The following is a 23,873-nucleotide window of genomic DNA, read 5'->3' on the forward strand; positions in this document are numbered from 1 at the left end:
CGCATGCATGAAATATTAAATGTAACTAAATAAAATAATTAATTACACAGTTTGTCTGTAATTTGCGAGACGAATCTTTTGAATCTAATTAATTTATAGTGGAACAATAATTAACAAATACAAACAAAAGTACTATAGTGTTTTATATCCAAAAATTTATACATCTAAACAAGACCTTAGTACACCATGCAAGTGAAATTCCCTTTTCGGAAACGTTCCCGCGAGCCCACGCAGAAGTCAAGCGGACACGCTGTCAAAACCAAAGTGCCGGGGACCCCACACGTCAGTCGCCGCGACACCCCATGTCCCGTGGGCCCCGGTGTGTCGGCGGGTCCACCCCGTCGCGCACCCGAACCCAAACAGGCAAACCTGAATCCTCGGCCGCTGCGTGCAGCACGGGCGCGGGACGCGCGTTGGCGTTGCCGCGCCCACCGACCCCCGACCCGTCGCGGACGAGGACGGCGGGGTCCACTCGTGACTCGTGCCGCCCCGTGGCCCCACCACCCCACACCCCGAAGGGGGCATTTCCGTGAACTGCCCCGGCGTTCAGGAGATCCGCGCGGGGAGCCTCCCGTTGCAGCAGGCCGAGGAGCGCCGCCGATCTCAGCGATGCCTGGGGGCAGTACACGGTAAAAGCGCCCCCCGCCTCGCTCCTCGTCCCCTCTCCCCTCCTCCAACCATGGTTAACCTAACCGGTGGGAACCGGTCCGGTTTGACCGGTTACCGGTCAAACCGGTCCGGTCCGGTTCCGGTTTCGGCCGGTACCCAACCGGCCAAAATTCAAATTTTAAATTTGAATTCAAAAAATGAAAAATTCCCAAAAAATTCCTAAAAATACTTTAAGGTGTGATGAATCTAATGGTGTCAAATTTTCTCAAAAATTCATTCATTTAGTATAGTTTGTGGGAATTTAAAGTTAAATCAAAAAAGAAAAAGAAAAAAATGGGCCGGCCCATGAAGGCCCACCGATCAAACCGGTCAAACCGGCCGGTAAACCGGTCAAACCGGTCGGTAAACCGGTAAAACCGGTTGCACGGGAGCTTTTGAATTTCAAACCGGTCAAACCGACCGGTAAACCGGTAAAACCGGCCGGTAAACCGGTCAAACCGGCCGGTAAACCGGTCGGAACCGGTTGCACGGGAAAATTTGAATTTATTTGAATTTGGATTTGAATTCAACCGGTTTCCACCGGTAACCGGTCAAACCGGTCCGGTAAACCGGAACCGGAGCCCGGCGGTTACCGGAAACCGGTTGGGAAATAAAACCCTGCCTCCAACCCCCTTGCACGCTAGCGGAAGAGGAGTACTAGTACTAGGCCAGTACTGGCACCACTCGTAGCCCCCCAGATCGAACGACCAAAGTAGCCAGCGGGAGCACGAGAAAAAAATCGAAGCGAAAAAAGCGGAGGTGAAAAGCTTGGGGGAGAAGAGGAGAGGGAGGGAGCGCAGCATAAATCCCGAGCCCCAAATCGCAAACCCTAGCCGCTCCCGATCTGCAATGCGGCGGGTGTGAGTGAGCGAGGGTGGGGGGATGAGGCGGGTGGCGCCGGCGTTGATCGCCGTCGGCGGCGCTGGCGGCGAGGAGACGGCGGAGGGGGCGGTAGTGGAGAAGACGCTGCAGAACGGCGACGTCTACCGCGGCGGCTTCTCCCAGGGCGCGCCGCACGGCAAGGGCAAGTACGTGTGGGCGGACGGCTGCATGTACGAGGGGGAGTGGCGGAAGGGGAAGGCGTCCGGGAAGGGCCGGTTCTCGTGGCCGTCCGGGGCCACGTTCGAGGGGGAGTTCCGCGGCGGCCGGATCGAGGGGCAGGGCGCGTTCGTCGGGCCCGACGGCGCCACCTACCGCGGCGCCTGGGTGGCGGACCGCCGCCACGGCGTGGGCGCCAAGAGCTACGCCAACGGGGACTACTACGAGGGCCAGTGGCGGCGCAACCTCCAGGACGGCCACGGCCGCTACGTCTGGGCCAACGGCAACCAGTACGTCGGGGAGTGGCGCGCCGGGGTGCTCTCCGGCCGCGGCGTGCTGATCTGGGCCAATGGGAGCCGCTACGACGGGGTCTGGGAGAACGGCGTGCCCAGGGGAACCGGGGTCTTTACCTGGCCCGACGGCAGCCGCTACGTCGGCTCCTGGCCTGGGAGCTGCGTCGACCTGCCGGCCATAAGCGGCACGTTCTTCGCGCCGGTCGGCGCGGGGGCTGCTGGTACGGTCAGGAAGAGGTCCTCCGTGGAGGGTGTGGGGGAGAAGACGGCGCCGCGGATCTGCATCTGGGAGTCGGAGGGCGAAGCTGGGGACATCACCTGCGACATCGTCGACGCGCTCGAGTCTTCCATGCTCTACAAGGAAGCTGCGGCCGACGGAGGAGCAACGTACATGCGGTCGCTGCCCCAGAGGAGTACCCGGCGAGCGGCCAGCGGAGTTCCACGATGGGCGTCGTCCGCGGCCACCACGCCAGAGTGCAAGCGTCCAGGGCAGACAATCTCCAAGGGACACAAGAATTACGAGCTCATGCTGCAGCTGCAATTGGGCATCAGGTGACGTTTTGGTGCTACTGTGGTTCACTCACAAGTCACAATGTTGTCTGGGTTTTGGCATAGGTTGAGGATTTGGTGTTTATGGTTCTGTATCTTGCAGGCATTCGGTGGGAAAGTCTGCAGCGGTGCCGATGCGAGCTCTGGAACAGGCAGATTTCGACCCAAAAGAGAAGTTCTGGACTCGGTTCCCACCGGAGGGTTCGAAGGTCACACCGCCACATTCATCTGCGGAGTTCCGATGGAAGGACTACTGCCCCATGGTGTTCAGGTGTTTATCTCCATATTTCACCTCATCTATGTCTGTGTGCCGTTGTCTAGTACCCTAGTTGGCTAGTTGTCAAGCAGTTATTCATCTAGTGTTCTATTATTAACTGGGGTGTTGGATTCTGCACTGCAGGCATTTGAGGAAGTTGTTTGCTGTTGATCCAGCAGATTACATGCTCGCCATCTGTGGCAATGATGCTCTGAGGGAGCTGTCTTCACCCGGGAAAAGTGGGAGCTTCTTTTACCTTACCCAAGATGACCGCTTCATGATTAAGACTGTGAAGAAATCAGAAGTCAAGGTAATTATTTCTGGTTACCATTGATGTAAGCACGCCAATGAACTGCAGTAAATTGTATTCTTTATAGGGAATAATTGTATTGTGTAGTCAGTTATGCTAGTTTGTATTTGTCATAAATTTCATTGTTGGATTGGTATTCCATCCCGAAAATGTTTTGCTGGTGGCGCTCCCTGCGACCATGCCTTGTGTATTACGTTTGGTCTTTTGGTGTTATGTACTTAGTTTGTTTTGTACTATTTAAATAAACAAATGTTCTACAAAGTAAATATAGTCACGTAGAAGAAAATCTATCTTTACCACTTGTGTGGGCTAATTGCGTTGCTATCTTGTTGCTACAGCTGCTAATTCGAATGTTAAATAGCTACTACAAACATGTCAGTCAGTACAAGAACTCTTTAATCACGCGGTTCTATGGTGTGCACTGTGTGAAGCCCCTTAATGGACAGAAGGTGCGTGATATTTACTATAATAACCTCTTATTGCAAATGTTCTTAGCAGTCATGGTTTCTGACAATTCCCTTCTCCAGGTCCGGTTTATTGTCATGGGTAATTTGTTCTGTTCAGAATACCGGATTCATCGCCGTTTTGATTTGAAAGGTTCGTCCTATGGCCGAACAGCAGACAAGTTTGACGATGAGATTGATGAGACAACTACTCTCAAGGACTTGGACCTCAACTTTGTCTTTCGCTTGCAGCGATCTTGGTACACCGATCTTCATGAGTAAGTTCAACTGCTACAACATCTAGGATATCAATTGTACTTGCGCTGAAATAACAATGCTAATTATGGAGTCAACTGTGCAGGCAACTGAGGCGAGACTGCAATTTTTTGGAATCTGAAGGAATTATGGATTACAGCTTCTTGGTAGGAGTTCACTTTTGTGATGACATCTCTGCCTCAAAGATGGGCTCATCTACGTTTACTGCTTCTCCAAGTAAGTTAGGGCAGTTTGATTTGGACCTTGCTATGTCAAGTATGCTGTTCTAACAATTGCAATGATCTTTTTACAGAGCTTTTAACGAAGAGTGAGTCATTTCAAGGTGGCGGCACACCAGAGCTGTGCTTCTCAGATGATGATTTTGATATGATACCTGATTGCCGCCGGTAAGTTGGAGTGTTATAATATATGCATCTCTGTTTCGATGTGACTTGTATGCATTGCATTTGTATGTAATTGGTGCTGCTAACCAATTTTAGTTCTCTATTTAAGGAGCATATCCCTTGGAACAATAGAACCACATACTCTGCTAATTGAATAACTGATGAGTATATTCCCACCAATTTTGTGGGGATGAATGTTGCTCATAATACCACTTTTTACATGCATACCATTTTTCCGACGAATAAATGCTGCTGATGTTCTGGATTTACTCAATATTTTGGCGCACATATTTGAGTTGAGTATAGCAGCATGTTTTGATCTGGAAGATAAATCAACTGCAATACCCATGTATAACAAACGGATTTATTTATTCTTGATTTTAAAGATATAAATGTGATATAACTGGAATTTGTGCTTTGCCATCAGCTCCCTGAATTTTATGCTCATGCCTCCATCTGTATCAGAGATGATTTGTTCCTGGTCTCCATCTTGTATGAGACTCAGGGCTGTCATCATAGCGTAAACTTCATTGCCACCCACTTGGCTTACACATGGATGCGTTTTAGGCAAAGTTGGGACCCAGTTGTTTGCTCATCTGTATCGCAGATGATTGGTCCTTAGTTAAAAAGCAGCCAATGCTCCAGAACTCAAAAAACTTCAATAATTTAATCAGTTATCTAATGTCGTGTGCCAACATTTTTTTTTTAATTTTTCAGGAAAGCTTTGATTAGACTGGGTTCCCACATGCCAGCCCGGGCAGAGCAAGCATCCAGAAGGAGCGAATTTGACCCGTATCTCTTCACTGGTGGCGGTTTTCTTTTCCCAAACCAGACTGGTGAAGTGCACGACGTGATTCTGTATTTCGGGATAATTGACATCCTCCAGGATTACGACATCACAAAGAAGCTTGAGCATGCTTACAAATCGCTGCAGACCGACCCCAACTCAATCTCTGCGGTGGGCCCGAAGCTCTACTCAAAGCGGTTTCAAGACTTCATCGGCAGAATTTTCGTGGAAGACGGCTAGGAGGCATTGGGTGGAGATGCAGCCTGAGTTCCATGCGAAGGCCAGAGCACCTGCAATGATTCGGAGGTGGTTTGGACAGTTTTTTTTTGTGCGCGGTAAAGCAGCCTACCCATAATCGCCAAGATTCATCTTCATCCATGGGGATCCGGTAAAGCAGCAGCTCATCGGCTGGGCAAGTACCGTTGAGCCTTGATCAACAGTGCAGGGGATTTGAGTTCGAAGCAAACTTGCTGTGAATTCGCTCCGGAAATCATCAGAGTGGCTGGATTTTGAAGGGCAGCCATGAGATCGGAAGATTTTGTCTGTAAATTATGTGATTCGGCGGGTGAGAGATTGGTTCTTCCAGCTCGGTCGTAGCAGTAGTTTTTTTTTTTGCCTCAGAGGTTTTCTTTTCCATTTTGGCCCCTTTTATATATCGGTCCGATGTAAAGAAAGGGGTTGGGGGTTTCGTTTCCAGAAAGAGGTTATTTAAGGATGTGGCAGGCAGTGAACAATAAGATCATGTACAGATACACCTTGATCCTGAGAATGGATGGATTAGAATTCAATTAGGCATCTTCATGACCTGTTGGGCCCCAGCCCCCTGCTTCTCCCTCTCTTTTGTGTTGTTGGCTTCTTCCTTTCCCAGTATTTATTGTACCGTGCCGTAGCTTTTGGCAGGCTGGAGAGAGACTGGGGAAGCTTGCAACTCCTTGACCTGAGGTGGGTGATGTGTCAGGGGGAGAGATGAGTATTGGAAGTGGGGAAAAGTGGTGGGAGGGAGGGGAGCATGAAAAGACGAGAAAGAGGGGGGGGGGGGGGGGGGGGGGGGCACACCACACCCCAGCAGATGGTTAGATTGGAGAGAATGCCGATCTTATCTCTCCTTTTCCGCTCGTATAACGCCCAAACCTCGAATCTGCTTGCTGATTCCGGCTGCTAACCCGGTTCACCACCGGGTGTTTTGGTCTCCGGTCCCCCAAGACCCTATCGGATCAGCCCCACCGAGATGCAGATGGGATCGTTCCTCCTTGGGCTGCCCGAGGGAGCGTCTCGAGCTGTGGCCAGCGGATGCGGACCAGATTTGGGGGGGCGTCATGGTCCACTCTCCCTGAGCTAATGCAGATGGCCACAGGCGTGGTTAAGGGCTAATGGTCTCGTCCTGCGCCTACTTACGACTTTTTTTCTTTCTTAGTCTTAGTGTATCTGCTTGCCAGCAAATTACCTCAGTTAAAAATGTGCTTCTCCCGGGCCTCAACTGGAATCTCTCCTCTGACTCTTTGGCCTTTGGGGTCCGTGCAAGCCTATAGATGGATGCCACGTGGAAGGAAGGTTAGTGCCTTGGTGCTCGGTGCTCGGTGCCTCGGTGGTGCCATGGTGGGCTGGACGGCTGGTGGCTTGGCTTGCACTGGGGCGCAAGAAAAGGAGAGGCTTGGTCTAAGCTGGTCAATCTGATGGACTCATCTTCTAGCCTTATTTGTCAAGCCAAGTAGCCAACCATCCAACAAGGGCTTTGTTTGGCTAGTAGCCATTAACGAATTCGCATCATGCCTTTTGATAAAAAAAAACTGAATTCGATTTGCGTGGTTGACCATACCCTGCTTCTCTTTCTCTAAAACGTCTGGGAAGGTGCTCACGTGATGTTGCTTTAAACACATATATAAATCCTACTAGTTTATATAAAACAAACTCCGGGGAGGAGGGAGCACAAGCACAATCTGTAATTATATGTGACCCCACCAAAAAGGAATTTCTCTAGCTCAGAAACATCTTAAGACCTCTTTTTATTAATCCTTCCGGTTAAACAAAGTTACCCTAATATGGCAAGACTAATAATAGCCTCTAGAGAGGTTGCTGGCACCGTGACAAAATACAAACCCCTCGGTATGCTATGCAGAGCGATCTGGAACCCCCCTGACGACACCACCGTCTTTCAGGTTTGGCCCACTTCCATTCTTTGTTTGGCCTCATCACGAGCTCGCCAGTTCCCTGCGTGGCTGCTGCACCTTTTGAACCAAACCAAAACCCATCAAATCTGATAAATCCACTAGTATCAGCTTCCTGCAAATGTAGCATCGTCGTGCGGTAGTTCTTTTTTACCACCCGCAGCCACATCCAAGAAAAGATAACATAGTATATATCTTCTCTCCACCTCTCTCTACACACTACACCTGTGACATCCTAAAAAATCTACCAAAATAAAACACGCGCTAAAAATAACTTTCAAAGTTTTTTTCATCGAGCTCAATTATCCATAAACCCTAATCCCTTCCTAGAATTTTTCGCCGCCCCGACACCCGGTTTCAACCATCGTTCTATTCCCCTTTTTCTCCTCGCTCCGCGTGCGTCGCCGTCCGACTGGACGACGCAACGCGCGTGGCCGACCGGCCCCGCGATCGCCGCCACAAATATCGCCGGCGCGTTCGCTCTCTCTCCTTCTCTTTTTTTTTCTTTTTCTATTTTCCTCCTTTTTCTTTTTTCCTCCTTCTCCTCCCTTCCTTCCCTCTCCCCGCACGCTGCAGAGCAGCCCGCCGCCACGCCCGGCTCCCCGACCACGCCCCACCCGCTTGCTGCCGAAGCAGCTCGCCGCCGCCCTCTCCCCACGCGCGGCACACGCCTGCCCAGCCCGCGCGCCCCGCCTTCCCAGCCGCACCAAGCACCCCTGGGCCGTGCGCACGCGTGTGCGGACGCACGCGCTCGCCGCGGCGCCCGCGCCACGCCACGGCCGCCTGCCCACGCGCCGCACGCGTTCCACGCGGTCCCGAAGCTCGCCACCCCGCCCGCTGGTCAGCACCACCACCGCCTTCCTGTGCCCGCCCTCGCCGCCGGCCACGCACACGCGCGCACTGCTCGCACAGCGCCGCCTCCGCCCGGGCTGTAGCCGGGGATCGGGCCTCCTGACCTCCCTCTCCCTTTTCCCCTCCCCACGGCCGCCGCCGAACCCCCCCAGGGCCGCCGCCCAGGTCCGCCGAAGCCGCCCTCTCCCCTCCCCTGTTTTGGTCGCGGGAGAGGGGAAGAAGAAGGGCAAATATGCCCAAAACCCCCTGCCCTTCCCTCTAATTCTTAAAGAACCCCCCTTATATGTTACTTTTGAATAAAGGCCCTTCTACTTTTACTTATTTAGGGAACTAGCCCTCCACCGTATAAACTTAATTTCAATTATACCCCTACACTTTTCCAGAGTGGCCCCGATGTTTTCAAAAATTACAACCAAGCCCTTGCCCCTAAAAAATATTTACAAAAAGGCCCTTGAACCCCGTTCGACTCCTAAACCTCCCTATAACATATCATTTCATGCGCCAAACAATCTCCGATCGACCTGAAACTTTACCACACAATCCCTAACATTTTGGCCATGCCATTAGGAAGCCGCCCAAAAATATTACTCCTATCTTCATATCTTAATTGTTTCCGATACGCGCCCAGCGATAAAACCTTTATTTCTTTTTCTTGATTGTGTGTTTGTTTGTGTGCGTCGTAGATCATGGTGTGAACGAGGGAGGACCCATCGACGAGCAGCACTGCGAGCAAGTGAACGAGGGCCAGTACCGCGACCCCGAACCCGAAGGACAGTACCTCGATCAGGACTTTCCGGAAGGCTTTGAAGACGGCAAGTTCAATCTCACCCTTTGATGCATGTTTTGTCCCAGTGTCTATAAACACAAACTATTGGCCTGTTTTATAAAACTGCATATGTTTTGCCTGCTGAAAATATAGTTGGATAGCCACCCCTTGATTTGTTATAACCATTCCTTGACCACCTAGATTAATGTCTGAATGTGAATTGTTTGGACGTTAATCGCTGCTAGAATGCTTAGGACCTTAAACACGATCCAACTTGCTTTATAAAAGGAAAATGCGTGAGTGTGTGGGAAGGGAAAAATGTGGAATTTTTGAAAGATGAGTTTAGATGGGATGGATGGCACTTCTGTTTGAATTGCCGAATGGTGTGCTCTAACCTGTGTGGTTGGGTAAGGAAGGGAGATATCCATCTTGTCACAATTAAGGACCGAGTTGGTGTGTCATATCACATAACTCCACTATCGTGCAAACCACTCGACCGTTGTATGGGCAACGGCTTTTCATAAACCCCACTAGTTAGTCTGATAGCCATCAGGAGAGCTGAGAGCAACGGGTGATCAAAGAGAAGAGATTAGCTCTGTGTGACTTATGCCCTGGTTAAACCTCAGTGATTGGTCAATGGCCCCTTGGTGAATCCCGTGGTGGCTAGTCAGGTCTAGCTAGGTGGGTAATGGCTTTGTTGGGATCTGCACCGATACTACGGTGATCGAGCTGTGGTACACCGCTTGTGGGTAAAGTTGCACACCTCTGCAGAGTTAAAATCTATTCGAATAGCCATGCCCACGGTACTGGGCGAGTTACGGTGTGGTCACATAACTAGTGTTTCTTTTGGGAATAGATGGGTTGGCATGAGTGGTTTTGGAAAAGTGTCCGGCAGTTGTGCCGTGTGCTACGGCGGATGAGGAGTCCGGTAGCAATTTAAAACTTGGATCCTATGTGGATCAACACTACGTGTTACTCGGTACAAGAAAACTTGCTTTGGAAATCCTTTCTTTTAAATAAACATTTGCATAAAAATTAGTTTTCCGCAAATTAAACCCTAGCCTTATTCTTGGTTTATCCTGTGCATTACATTCTTTTTATACCCCCTCCGTGGGTGTGGTTGGACTTGCTGAGTACGTTTGTACTCACACCATTTTTAATTTTTACAGAGGAAGATTCAGACTTCGTTCCCGAAGACGTTGAGTAGAGGTTCCGTCGTGCACCCAACCTTGCCTGTGGATATGGTCATCCGCAGGAAGTTTCGTATGGCGCAAGACTCTGATGACCCCTCTTCGTAGTTAATATCATTGTGTGGGTGTTAGTTGTTATCCTTGCGATAGTGGCGCTTCACTGCCCACTTCCGCATAGAGTTGTACGGTGATGTACCATCTGATGTAATAAAAATATTATCAGCCTTCTGAGACTGATATTGTATCACTTTTAAATCTTCTCTATTAGGGACCCTTCGACACACCAACCAAATCAAAGGGCCAAGAGTCCAAAACGCATGGCAGTAGCCATGCCCCGAGCCTTTCCGTACCGTTCCATATACACGTATTGTCATTTCCTTCCTCCCCCTACCTGCTCTACGCACGCCGTCTGACCACATCTCCTCGCTTTATGCCGACGCCTTGGCAATTGCCATGACATGTCCAGTTTTGCTACAGCCGAAGCCTCCCAGTTTGAGATTGCCAGAGGTTCCCGCGGCGACGTCCGTGTCCGAACAAGCAGACGATTCTCTGCATCGGCATCGACAGACGTACGGCGTCCAGGATCAAATGCGATGCTTTGTTTAGCAGCCGGCACGAGGAGGTTTGCTGCGGCTGCCGGCGACACCGATACGCCGTAGGATTGTACTCGTACGACGGGCAACGCGGCTATACAGTATACCTACAAAGTACTCCGTATATCTGCCGTGTGGTTGGCACGCGGAAAAGGGTGGAGATCTCTGCAAATCCCAGGCCATGCCGGGGAAAACAATTTTCTTTCCGGGTCGCGGTCAATGGAGCCGAGCGGGCAGCGTGGACGCGCAGGAGATTCTAGCGTGGATCTCTTGACCTGCTCCAGGGATTTGTTTGGTTTGGGTTGCTGTAAAAAAATTTGGGGGGGGGGGGGGGGGGGGGTGGAGCACTAGGGCCTGTGGAGTGAGTGCCTTTGCGCCTCCAGATGGAGAGGAGGTGGGCAGGCCACGACGCGGCGGCGGCCGTTTCTGCCGTCCCCGGACGGGGCCGTGGGAGCGCGGGCCGACGCCGCGGGCGCGGGGTGGTTGGTGGGTTGTTGCCTCGCCGACGCCGCGGTCTCGGCGGTCCGAGCGTCCGCGCCGTGTTGACGACTCGGTACGGCTGCCAGGTCAAAATCTCCGGTTCCAGCAATTACCATGGCACTGTTACGCTAAATTTTTTTTACCATGGCACTGCTTGTGGAGCCCTTTTAATTTGGTCCCACTGCACCTACGGCGAGGTTTACGCACAGATCGGGGAAGCGGTGCCAAGTACTAGCAAGTACGTACCCCACTCATGCATGTGAAATTTTAAAGGGAAAAGCTATATATTACTCGTGTGTTCATATTAAAACGGTGGTACGTACACACGCACGCTGCTGCTGCATCTGCGCGGTGGTACGTACACTTGTGTCTGGGGCCGCGGCCTGGCTCTTGCCTCATGGTGTCCCTGTCCCGGCACGGCACGGACCGGACCGGCTCATCAGCAGCGATAGATCGGTGGCTAGCCTACCGACGGCCGGTGAGCAGCGTGCGTGCGTGCCTGCGCGCGCTCGTACCGTACGGCATCGCTGCATCTCGGCGTGGGTGGGATCGGAGCGCGCTGCGTGCTGCGCTCGCGATTGACGCGTCCGCCGTGCGCGCGGCAGCGCCGGCAGCAGTGATCGGTTCACGTGAAGCCTTAGCGTCAGGCTCGGCGCCTCGCCAGCCGCTACGACGACGACGGGCATGCGTGCTGCGCTTACCTTACCTGCAGGGTGCCAGCAGTGTTAGCGGTAGTACACGCGTAGGGCGAGGTCTCGGTCGATCACGGGTTGACGACGGTGTGTGCCCGCGCGCGTCGATGGTTGGGCGTGTCACGCTCACGAGCGCGCGGCCCGTCCTGCACTCCCCACCCCGTCCGCTCCCACCAAGCATGTATGGACCCATGGATCGGGTCTCCGTAGTCTTTAGCATTGGCTTAAGCTGAATTCACCGGAGCATCTGCTCGACCCTGCCCGGGAGCAAACGACATTCTCAAGCAAAAACACGTACGCGTCGTCGACCCACCACGCCGCTCTCTCTCCGCATCACGTCTCTGCAATCTGCGGCCGGATCCTGACGGCCGGCTTTTGGCGGCATGGGTCAAAGTTACCGCTGCAAGTTACCAACCGGCGGCCGGCGAACCAATCTAGGCTGTGTTTAGACAGAACGCAAAAAAATTTTGCAACATAATCTTGCTAATTTAAAGTACTAAATAAAGTCTATTTATAAATTTTTTTACACAGATGGGTTGTAAATCGCGGACGAATCTAATGATGCTAATTAATCCATAATTATAGATGGCTACTGTAGCACCACTATTGCAAATCATGGATTAAGTAGCTCATTAGATTCGTCTCACGATTTATAGCTCATTTATGCAAAAAGTTTTATAAATAGATTTTATTTAGTATTCCATACATATGTCAAAATATTCGATGTGATGTTTTTTTGTGTTTACGGGATTTACGTGTAAAAATCTAAACAGGGCCCTATTGCATCCAGCACTAGTGGGGCACACCCTTTTGACCAGCCAGAATCTATCAACGCGCCCCTTCTTTTACCCCAGCCTATACCGTACGTGATCCATCCACCCTGAGCTGTGCGTGCGTGGTACACACACCACAGCACCAGCTAGCTCGAGCTAGCAGAAGACTAATGATTTAACTAGCTACTGGCTATAAAAAATCTTACAGCTTATTTCTCAACCCACTTGTATAGTGGTTTAGAGCAAGGTTTATAGCTGCTGCTGGCTGAATGCATGCCATAAAAGTTGTGGGCCCCACTGGCTCACTCAATCACAACCTCGGAGAAGTTCCCAGCCGGCTTGGGCGGCCATGTAGCAAGACGCCCACTCGTTTCTATCTTTTTGTCCACGTAGACTCTCTTAGTTTCCCACCATGTATAATACTTGCTCTTAGCTTTTCATCATTAATATATGGTCTACTTGTCTATCTCACAAACTTTTTTGGTTATTGTGTCGAAACTGGCCGTAAGTTTACATCCTATTTTTCTTCTCTCTCTTCTCTTTCTTCCGGTTTAACATTCGATCTATTTATAGCTCACCATAATACTTATAATACTTGCTCTAAGCCAGCATACCGGCGCTCCAAAGGCCATTCAATTCGCGGTGAACCGTGGCGCTTCACTGCTCACATTTGTAGTCTAGGCAGCAATGTGGCAACATTGTACCGGTACGTTTCTCTCTCCACCACCATCTTTTTTTTTTCTCCCAATCTCTCATCAATCTTCCCTGCATGCATGGTCTGGTCTAGGCACCAACTTTAGCTTTGCAGGCGTCTCTGCGTCTTTGATCTGCCCCAAATGGGGGCTCTTTTTGGACCGTGCCCGGAGCCTTTCTTTGCGCCATAAAAACGTAAACAGTCAGCCTGTTGCATATGCCTAGTGCTATACGCTAGCTGCTACTGCTACTGCTACTAGTACAGTACTTTCTCCGTTCCAAAATAAATATAATTTTAAGACTAGACATGCAAATCAATGCATAGTGTGAAATTAAAAAAATGCCTCTTATCTTTTATGAGAAGGATCTTCATATTGTCTTATCTTTTTTGTAAAAAAACTCTAGAAACTCTTATCTTTTGTAATAGTTGGGTCAAAATAGCACTTTTTTGGATAAATTTTAAATTTTAGATGTACAATTATTTTAGAACGGAGGAATTAGTGTGGTGTGGCCACTACGACCAGACCACTACCACAGCTACATGCTACACACTGCGTAGGCATGCAGGGCTAGGTAGCTACCGCGCGCTCCCAAGTATAGTAGCTGTCGTCGACGTACACGCCTTGCCTGCTTCTACTCGTACGTGTACGACGAGCTGGGCTGCACGTCCGTACGCCGCTGCCGCGCCTGCGCAAGACCATCGCTGCACGCCACAACGGTCGTCAGCAGAGCAGCCAGCAGCTCGTGCCTCTCTCCGAGGCCGGTGTGCAGCGGCAGCTAGGGCTAGCTAGCTCTGCCACTGACGTGTCTCGCTGACTGGCTGAGGCTCTGCAAAGTGTGCTGGCTGGCGCCGGAATCTCCCCTCCCTGCGGCGGAGCCGGAACAATTCTACTCCGCGTCCGTCTGTTCCTGGCTGCAGGCTGCTCCATCCCTTTCCTCGCCGCGCTGGGCTTTGGGTCTTTGCGACTTTGCGTGCGGTAGCAACAGGGCTGGGATTGCAAGTTTTGGCTTGGGCGAAGAGGGCAGGAAACCAGTGGCATAGGTCCTGTTTGGTTTGTTTTCTAGAGATTCTAAAACAGGGTTTGACCACTAATTATGGTGTCAGATAAAGTCAGTTTACAAAATTAATTTTAGAACTCCTTCGTTAGGAACCCTGAAGAATATAATGAGGCATTTGACCGCGCGATCAAATAATGATTATTGTAGCATCACTGTAGCCAATCATCGATTAATTACCGTAATTAGATTCGTCGCGAAAAGTTACATCCATCCCTAAAAAAATTTTACAAATAAATTTTATTTAGTACTCCATACATGTGAGATTCTTTTATTAGAAAAATGTGCGTTGTAGGGATACAAGAAAGAATGGCCAAACAAACAGGGTCAGAAGCCGGTTACTGGACGAAAACACAATTTTGTACCCGAGTACCCCGGTAGAGGTTATCCCGACCGCAAGTCCTGTACCGAGATGTGTGTGTTTTTGTCTCATCTTCATGTATAACTCTGTATTCCTTTTTTTATTTGCGCGTATCTGTCCAGCTGGAGAATAGGCATGGAAGGTCCCGCAGATAACACTATTGCCACATCATCAAATTGCTGAGTTGTCATTATAATTAAGAATGATAAAAACTACCATCAATGCTCCGTTGGGACTGCCCTTACGGGCAAAGCTAATCCTAAACGGGCGAGGAGGGTTCCCGTTGATTCCTGGAGTGCGAGGAGGGACCACCTGCACGTGGGGCCCCATGCGGGCTCACCCTCTTCTCTCTCTCTGCTCGGTAGGACCCTCACCTCTGGGCGGAACAGTCTCGTCGTCCATCCTTCTCCCTTTCCTAGCCGCTGCAACCTTTTTTCTTCAGCGTAACGCAATGCAACGGGACAGAAGCAGGGTTTTGCAGGGGGGACTGCCCCATTTGGCGAAAGGGACGTATCTTCGGAGCCCTAAAAAGAGCGTCGCGAGGCATAGGGCCGTGGGCCCCAACTACCCTGCATGCTCGCTGGGATGGGCCCACGCTCAGGCAGGCCCACACGACAGTACAGCTCCAAGGGGCTGCAGGACGGCATGATCAGCCTGGGCTGGGCCTGGGCGCCACGCCGCCACGGGTGACGAGCAACTGGGCGGATCAACCAGCTTAGACCCTGTTTGAAAGTCCCTAGATTAATTTTAGTTCATGAGCTAAAATAAAAAGTCCCTTCTTGTTTGTTTTGAAGTGCTAAAGGGACTAGAGAAGTGGTGAAAGGACTCAAATACCCCTGCATTCAAGGGCAACGACACAGCACTCGAGCCGACGGCGCTGCAGGCGGCCGCGTCAACGTCACCACGGCTCAGCCCACGGCGGAGGGCGCGGCCTCTTTCCGGCGGCAAAGCGGAGGAGACCCGTGGCGGAGGGAGCTTCGAGGCGTGTGGGATCCCTGATGGCCGCCTCGAGCTCACCGGCGCACAATGGATCTCCTCGGCTCGGCCACGCACGGATCTTCTCGGCCATGGCGGCGACGGCACGCCTTGCCTCGGCTCGGCTCGGAGCGGCGAAGGCCCAGGCGCTGTGGCCTCGAGCTGGCGCGCCACCCTCCACAGCCCGAGCTCGAGGCCCGCCATGGCCTCCGAGCTCGAGAAGGAGGCCGGCCGAGCTCCGCCTCCGCAGATCCACTCGAGGCCGGCCGGAGCAGCGCCAGAACGAGGTAGGGGGAGGGAGCAGGCCGAGCTCAGAGCGCCGCCGCCATGGCCCCGCGGCCCACCGGCGAGGGAGGAGAAGGGAGCTCGGCGGGGCGCGCACGATCTCCGCGGGGCGGGCGCGGGAGATGCTCGACGCCAGGGTGGTTTAAGTAGGCTCATTAGATTCGTCTCGCGATTTACAGCCCATCCATGTAAAAAGTTTTATAAATATACTTCATTTAGTACTCTATGCATGTGTCAAAACATTCGATATAATGTTTTTTTTTGTGTTTAGGAGGGTAAAGATCTAAACAGCGCCTTAGGGCGTGTTTGATATCAGGGCTGTGCAAGGCCTGGCCAGCGAGCCAGCCCAGGCCAGCCACGGCCTGGCCTGCGGTGCACAAGTGAACTTGTTTGATTTGCATGTAGCATTTGGGCCAAGTTATTACTTTTATGTGTTTGATTCACAGCCAGCAGCCTGGCCCAACCCCAACTACCATCAACTACCAAAACGAGATGGTGTTTGATTCCAGCCAATCCAGCATGGCCCATGGATTCACAACTCAACATATTTCAACAGCAACACATGAAAATAGCAAAGTTCATATGATCAGGTCTGAAATAATGGCCTCAGGTAATTACCCAACATCATCGGCCATTTCAAAATAACAACATTGAGTTGGAGTTAGAGTTGACCAACATCATCGGCCTCAGATTCAATTTGCCTTTTCATTTAGTCTATTAACTTGGAGCATAAGGGAAAGGTAGGCAATCTGTACAGCCATGAAGGCCATGAGAGCGTGACCAACATCCAGCCCAGCAATCAAACACGCCCCAAGTATTCATAAGTCCAGATCCTGACAAGTTACTTGGGCATGGATGTTATTCACGGTTCGATGACAGTCATGAAAAATAGTTTCATCATATGCCCAGTACCTCACAAGTTAAAGACCATAAATGTAAACCTTTCCTCACCATGGCATTGGTATCATCATAGGCATTAAACAGGAGAAGCACACAAATCAGAGGGAGAAACAAGGCCTCAGCTGCTGGCATAATCTATAAATCATCATGGGTGCAAAAAATAATAAGGTGGCATGAGATTCAGAAAAAAAAGTCACAAGACATCAAATGCTTTTGGAATGCAACAAAGCCTGGCAGGAGTATGAACTCAGCTTGGTTACAGCCACCACTAGGCTCAGTTTCATTCCAAGAGACAAGAAGAAGCAAAGCCACCTTATTGATATGGAAAACAAGCAAATGCACCTCAGATTAGTGTACAATGCATCATAGGCCAAATACAAAGCAACATATTATGAAGTAATGAAACAGGAATGGATCGTAATAGCATACAACTTCATATCAGTGCAACAGCAAGCCAACAGAGGCTGCATTTGAATACAAGTTGAAATATAAGTACACTATCCTTAGTTAGCCACCCTCCTACTAATTAAACCCAAAAGAACAGGTGCTGGTCAGCCATCTACCATGCACAGTTTCTAGCCAAAATGGAACCCAAAAGAGAAGAGAGTGGGGGAGGGAGGTGGAGGAACTATACTTCTCAACAGTCAACCCCCTCTAAGTGCTGTCTGCACAACATGGACATAACTACAAATAGTAGTTCTTGGCCAGGTAGGTCCTCAGCCATATGGCCCTATGGGGGGTGGGCATGTTGACAAAACCAGTTGCAACAGCCTTGTTCTCAAGGAGATGGGTGTAGGCAACAATCAAGGCCTCAGTGGAGAAGTCAGACATCTCCATCTCCATGACAGCAAGGTAGAGGTCTGGATCGACATGTGCAGCACCTGTTTTCAGCATAGCATTGGCAACATTGTTGACAGCATCTATCATGTTGGTCATCATAAGCATCTCTTCCTCACTAAAGTTGGCCCTCTTCCTCTTAGCCCCTACAATGTTGTCCTTGCTGCCCTCCCCAAACACAGGTGCTGTGGCCTTGCTGCCCTCCCCAAACTCAGAAGTACCACAAGAGAAGTCCTGCCCCTCAAGCTTAGCAGCCACACTGTCTGCATTATTCACCCCCAATGGTTCATTGGACCCTAAGGCAAACCTACCAGTTGCCAAAGTGCTACCAAAGAGGGCCTCCATCTCTTTGTAGAACCTGATGGGGGTGTTGAGGTATTCAGCATCCTTAGGGTGGTCCTGTAGTGAGTCCACAAAGTGAAGAAGATACAAGACAGTTAAGAAGAGAGGCCAGAGTTAAGAAGAGAATTGTACAGGCTGTCATACATTACTTAGTACCTTGCAATGACCAAGGTAGTGGTCCTGCTCAAGCATTATGGCATGGACATCATCATCAAATGTTGCCCCACTAAGGTCCTTCAACTTGGCTACCTTAGCCCACTTTTGTTTCCACTTTCTCAGAAGATTGTACACCTGAGTTGGACTAACAGCAACCCCACTGTAGTCCCTAAGAGCCTTAGCTACAGCATTGACATCCTTATCTTTGTATGTCTTGTCAGTCCTAGACCCCTCAGACACAATCTGGGCCATCCTCATTAGGACAAAACCAGAAGTGTTGTTATTCCACCTCATGGGTCCTTGCTGTCCTACAGCAATTGCAGGCTCACCATTAGGTGGTCCCCCATCCAGGTCAACCAAAGCAGGTTGTGCTGGCTGACCAAGTGCCGCTGCACCCTGCATCAAGGTAGCAGCAGGCACAAACGCAGCATCGACATCACCATTACTAGCAGCCATCCTACCATTGTAAAAGGTACAGAAGCAATGAAGCACAAATAACCACTGTAAAAGGTACAGAAGCAATGAAGTAGAAATAACCAAATTGCAACATGGTCTCAGACATAGCATTGTAAGACTACATCAACAATCCACCACACATTAGTTCCATATCCAGGGTCTACCAAATTATTTTACACATCCATGACATACAAGTAAATCAAGTCCTAGATGCCCCCCTAGCAGCCCACATAGCATTGCAAATCTCATCCCTAAGAGTCACCATGGTAGGTGAGTCTAGAGGCACCTCTCCCTCATCATCCTCAGGCAGGTCACCATGAAAACCTTCCTCTACTGGTACAATCTCATCTAGGCCAAACCCAATGATCCAATTGTGCAGAATGCAGCAAGCCAGTACAAGCTTAACTTGACTCTTGTACTTGTGGAAAGATTTGTTGTCAATAATTCTGAACCGACCCTTAAGTGCACCAAAGGCCCTCTCAACTGATACCCTGAGAGAGGAGTGCCTAAGATTGAATAGCTCTTTTGCAATGGTGGGGCGGTTTCTGTTCCCAAACTCACTCAAGTGGTATCTGACCCCCCCTAAATGGAGGCAAGAAGCCAGGTCTGCATGCATATCCACCATCTACCAGGTAAAAATGACCTACAATGTGTGTAGAAGCAGTGTCAACATGTGTACTAGGTTGCAGTGGGCATAAGTAAATCTCTAGCTAATGCAGTTACCTGCAGGGACAGTGAAGCCATCATTTCTCTCAATGGCATCAGCCAGGATTAGTGCATCATGGGCTGAGCCCTCCCAGCCAGCAAGAACATATGTAAACTTTAGGTCAAAGCTCACTGCAGCCATCACATTCTGTGTTGGATGCTTGTGTCTACCCCTGAAAGCTTGTTGCATGTGTCTAGGCACCCTTGCCAACACATGTGTGCCATCAATGTCACCAATGCAATTCTACAAAAAATTGGCGCAGTGCATTTAAGCAACAAGTGTACCGAGTGTCGCCAACCTAATGAGATGTGCATCTAATGAACAATTACCTTCAAAAAAGGAAACCATATGTGGCTCCCCAAAATCTTTGGATGTGTGGTAGTGGAAGGAGGCTTCATCATGTCAGCCCTTAACTCACCAATTGCATACAACACTTGATGAAAGACTCTACTCACCGTCTCAATGGACCTCCTAAAAGATTGGTGCACTACCCTAAATCTCTGGTTGTGACCAACCACATGCAAAAACATTGCCACCTGCTCTTCCACAGGACACCCTACTGTCTCAGGTACAAGGCCTCTATTTCTGAGCAGGTTACATAAAGAAAAAATGGACTCTTCTCATGCGCAGCATTGCAACGCATTCAACATCGTTGTAATTGTACATCAATTGCATTGTGCTCTGCCTATGCCTCTCAGCATGAGTCCTAGGGCCATAAGGGATTACCTCTTCTCCACTAATCCTTCTAAGCCTATTTACTACAAAGGTCACCATCACAACAACCATCCCAGCTGCTTGTCTAGCCATCAAAGCATGTTGTGCATTTGCATCCATCTACATTCATTCACAAATGTATAAGTAATTTAGGTAGACCCTGGCTGGTCTCTGCTTGGTAGTGGAAGCATTCACAAAAAGGCACGGCCCGCATAAAAAATGCCTCCCTGTGCCACATAAGCTATTCATCATCGACCATTCATCTCCCAGTACCAACAAAACATAAACATCGACAAGAATAGTAACACTATGAAACAAATCAACGAAGTACCAACAATAAGAACAAGTAACCATGGACGACAATAGGCAGGATTGACCATGAGTATAGTAAACATCAACAAAAAATACAGAGATCCGAGGCAAACATTAAAAGTAGACCGAGAAGGTTGGGGGGAAAACCGATTTCACCTCGGGTGAGTCGGAGGGGTGCAGATGCTGCTCAAATCGGAAGGTGGTGGGGAGGAAGGAGCAGATCTGGATGACAAAGGACAAGAGACGCAAGATCCACGAACAGAAACACCGCCTCGCCGGAGAAGAAGAAGAAGGAAGAAGCCCGCCTCGCCGGAGCCCGCCAACAGAGGGAGCCGCGCCGCCTGGACGCAGATCCACACCGGGAGAACGGAGACGAACCCCGCGGAACTCAATCGACGCGCCGGCAATGGAGCTCACCTCGACGACAGTACCTCAACGGGAGTGGAGTGTGGAGAGGAGGAGGAGAGCAGAGAGAGGGAGAAGGGGGGGTTCATATAGGCCATGGATTTCGGCGGGGAAGGGAGCGCGCGGAAGTTTCCCTCTTCCCGCGCGAGCCCGCCAGAGCCACGCGCAGCCGCCGCGAATCGCCAGCGCGAGCGCCGCAAGAGCATGGCCGAGGAGAAACGAAAACCTAGAGCGTATGGCCAGAGCCAGGAGAGAGAAGGGATTTTGCACGCCGCAGGCCATGCTCCCAATCCGGGCCAAGTAAATCAAACACCCGCTCTGCACGCCACGGGCTCGGCCTCCCCCTTTTGGCCCATATCAAACACGCCCTTAATCGGCGCCGCAAGGCAAGGCATGGCAGCGCGGCCGCGCACGGCAACGGCAACCCGAAGCCCTTTCACATCGCTGCCGGGGCTAGGCCACTGTTCCAGCGCCCCTGCCGAGCGGCTGCAGCGCGCCCAGGCGCCGGCTGCCTTCTCGGGTTGCCGCCCAGCCGCGCTGCATGGCCGGATGGCCCTGCCCTGCCCTACCCTGCCCTGCCCTGCCCGGTGGTTTTTGTGCTACAGTGTCGCTGCCTGGATTGCCGGCCGGTGCAGGCCTCCATTCCTCTGCATCATTCCCGGTCGCCGTCTCGAGCCCTGTGCGTCACTGGCGGACCCAAAGGGTGGCCAGGGTATGCCGTGACATACCATAAACCAGCCCTTTTTACCCTAATGACTTCTTTAACTTAGATTTGATCAAATTCAAATTGCAACTTAATAATTATATTGGTGATAGTAGACATGGAAACAACTTCAAATGTCTGATCAATTATGGTTATCTCTCAGTTAAGCTAGTTCAAACTGAGAGAAATAAGATTTATGATATGGTTTATAATCTTTTAAAATTGGTCATTGATTTTAGCAAAAATTAAGCTAAGAAATAAGATGGGAGATAGTCTTTTGGATGATTATCTACACACATTCATCAAGCGAGATATCTTCTTCGAGCGGATGAAGATGATATAATTAATATTTCATGGACTTTAATGTTGAAGCATAAATGAATTGTCCACCTCTTCCCATCAGCTTAAGATTTTGGGTTGAATTGGTTGGTACATGCAACTCAATATGGTATTAGGGCCAGATGTCTCTGTCGGTGTTTTACTGCCAAGCTCTCCGAGGTATATTTCGAGGAGATTGTTTGTAGGCACGGACTCGTCGAGATCAGAACGCGATGGTGCAAGGAACACAAAGATTTAGACAGGTTCAGACCGTCATACCATACGTTCTGTGTGGTCGTTTGTATTGACTTAGGTGTTGAGATGTTTTGGAAGGATCCCTGCCCGCTCTTATATAGTCTGGGAGGACAGGGTTATATGGAAAGTATTAGTCGAGTACTACTAGAGTGCTACTACAACAAGGTCGAGTAGTTTCCATGTACATCAACTAGTTCTACTGTCGTACGAGTAGTTACAAGAGAGGTAAGGTGTATCCATGTGCTATTCCTTACTCTAGAATATTCCACGTTTGTGAGTAGTCCCGCTGCCCTGGGTCTGACAGTCTCGAGTTCGAACCTCAGCAGGTGCGATTAAATAAAATAATTGCAACCGACTCTTATTTTCACATTTGAGGCATAGCAGAGCCTACACGCGAGGGAGAGTGTTAAAGTATAAGTGAAACTCCCATCTCTTCCCATCAATTTAAGCTTTTGGGTTGAATTGATTGATGCATACAACTAAATAGTTAACAAGCGTAAGCCTGATAAGAAGAAATTAGGTAATCTCTTTGAACTATTATAGGTTTGTAAGCTTATTTTATGTTTTTCTAGGACTTAGTGTCTTCTACTACTTATATTGTAATCTATGTAAGTATTGAATCTAAGTGGTTATATACCAAATTGCTCGTGAAATTTTTTGTTGTGTATCGATTTTTTTTAGATTATACCGAATACCGAATTATATGTTGAAGTTTTAACATGACATACCCTAAGTTCCAATACAGTCCGCCACTGCTGTGCGTGCATGCCGCGGCCCCACCGCAGCTCGCCGGCGGCGGCCGCGGGCTTGCCTGCGGGGTTCCATGGCCTGCCCTGCCACAGAAGTTTCCTGTTCCCCGTCATGGGCTCATGTATGAGTATCTGCTTTCATTGAACTTGCCATGATCGTACACACGAACATGTACAAATTTTCACTGACTCAGACAGTATACGTTGTCGGTTAAGATTTGGCCGTGACAGTCGGTTCCCGTCAACAAGTTAATGCTGACGCTGACGCTGACGCGGATGCTAACACACGAACGTACAGGGTCGTCCTAGTGCCTAGCTAACCGAGAACAAGGCTGGATCCCCGACCCGGACGCGAGCACGTCACGCGCTACCGTCGCTGCCCGATCGGATGGCATGTCCACTCCTGCCGCGCGCTAACAAGTAAGCACTCGCCGTCGCGCACGTACGTGCCGTTGCCCCGTCACCCGTACGCGTACCACTGCCCCCCGGCCGTCACGTGCGTTCCCATCTGTCTCGGCCGGCACCAAGCGTACGACGACCTCCGGGGGAATGGGTGAGTGCACGAGCGAACGGTCGTGTCATCGCAGCCGTCGAGATCGCTGTCGGGTGCTCGGACCCGGCCCAATCGCGTCGCTGTCACCGGAAAGGTCAGGCCGTGATCCCGAGCACGCGTTGGCTAGGTTGGCCGTGCCCGCGCCGGCTTGGGTTAGGTTCCGCGGTCGCCGGCGTCCGGCGCCCCAACCGAAGGCGACGGCTAGTTGGCAGCGGCTCGGGCGTCGCATGCCACCCGGCTGCCCCCTGGAGCAGCAGCGATCCGCGCATTTACTCGTCGCCTGCCAGGTGGGGCGCAGCGCGGGTGGGGCCGCGGTGCCGGCGGTTCACGCGGCAGCGGGCGGGGCCGGCGAACCGAAAGGTGGCCGGCCGGCGGCCGCGGTAGTAATGAAGCAGCGGGCCGGCCCTGAACGCATCGCGCTCCGTCCTCTTCCTCTCGACCGTCCGCCTTCCATTAATTTCAGAGCACGGCGAAAGTGGCCGGAGCAGGGGGGAGGGAGGCTTTGAATGCCGCTGAGTGCGCGGCGGACGGGGCGGAGATCGTTCTGTACGAGTACTGTTTTTTGAAGTAAATAATGGGCTGTAAGAGACCAGTGGCAAATGG

General features: G+C 50.7%; 2 protein-coding genes across 2 annotated transcripts; one reads left to right on the top strand and one right to left on the bottom strand.

The window, feature by feature from the left end:
• Window positions 1-1,270: 1,270 nt before the first annotated feature.
• Window positions 1,271-5,789, top strand: LOC120690371 (phosphatidylinositol 4-phosphate 5-kinase 1-like). Its single transcript, XM_039973007.1, has 8 exons — window positions 1,271-2,531; window positions 2,632-2,799; window positions 2,929-3,094; window positions 3,433-3,543; window positions 3,622-3,815; window positions 3,899-4,029; window positions 4,106-4,199; window positions 4,914-5,789. Exons 1-8 carry the CDS (start codon window positions 1,531-1,533, stop codon window positions 5,221-5,223), a joined length of 2,175 nt encoding a protein of 724 aa, XP_039828941.1. The 5' UTR covers window positions 1,271-1,530; the 3' UTR covers window positions 5,224-5,789.
• An 11,659-nt stretch (window positions 5,790-17,448) lies between these two features.
• LOC120688706 lies at window positions 17,449-22,831 on the bottom strand. Its single transcript, XM_039971092.1, has 7 exons — window positions 22,697-22,831; window positions 19,988-20,095; window positions 19,279-19,504; window positions 18,842-18,903; window positions 18,614-18,673; window positions 18,100-18,495; window positions 17,449-18,000 (listed from the first exon to the last, which is right to left on the bottom strand). The coding sequence occupies exons 1-7, from the start codon at window positions 22,829-22,831 to the stop codon at window positions 17,449-17,451; spliced, it is 1,539 nt and encodes a 512-aa protein (XP_039827026.1).
• Between the last annotated feature and the right edge of the window lie 1,042 nt (window positions 22,832-23,873).

The sequence above is a fragment of the Panicum virgatum genome, chromosome 9N, assembly GCF_016808335.1.
Source record: "Panicum virgatum strain AP13 chromosome 9N, P.virgatum_v5, whole genome shotgun sequence".
Classification (NCBI taxonomy): Eukaryota; Viridiplantae; Streptophyta; class Magnoliopsida; order Poales; family Poaceae; genus Panicum; species Panicum virgatum.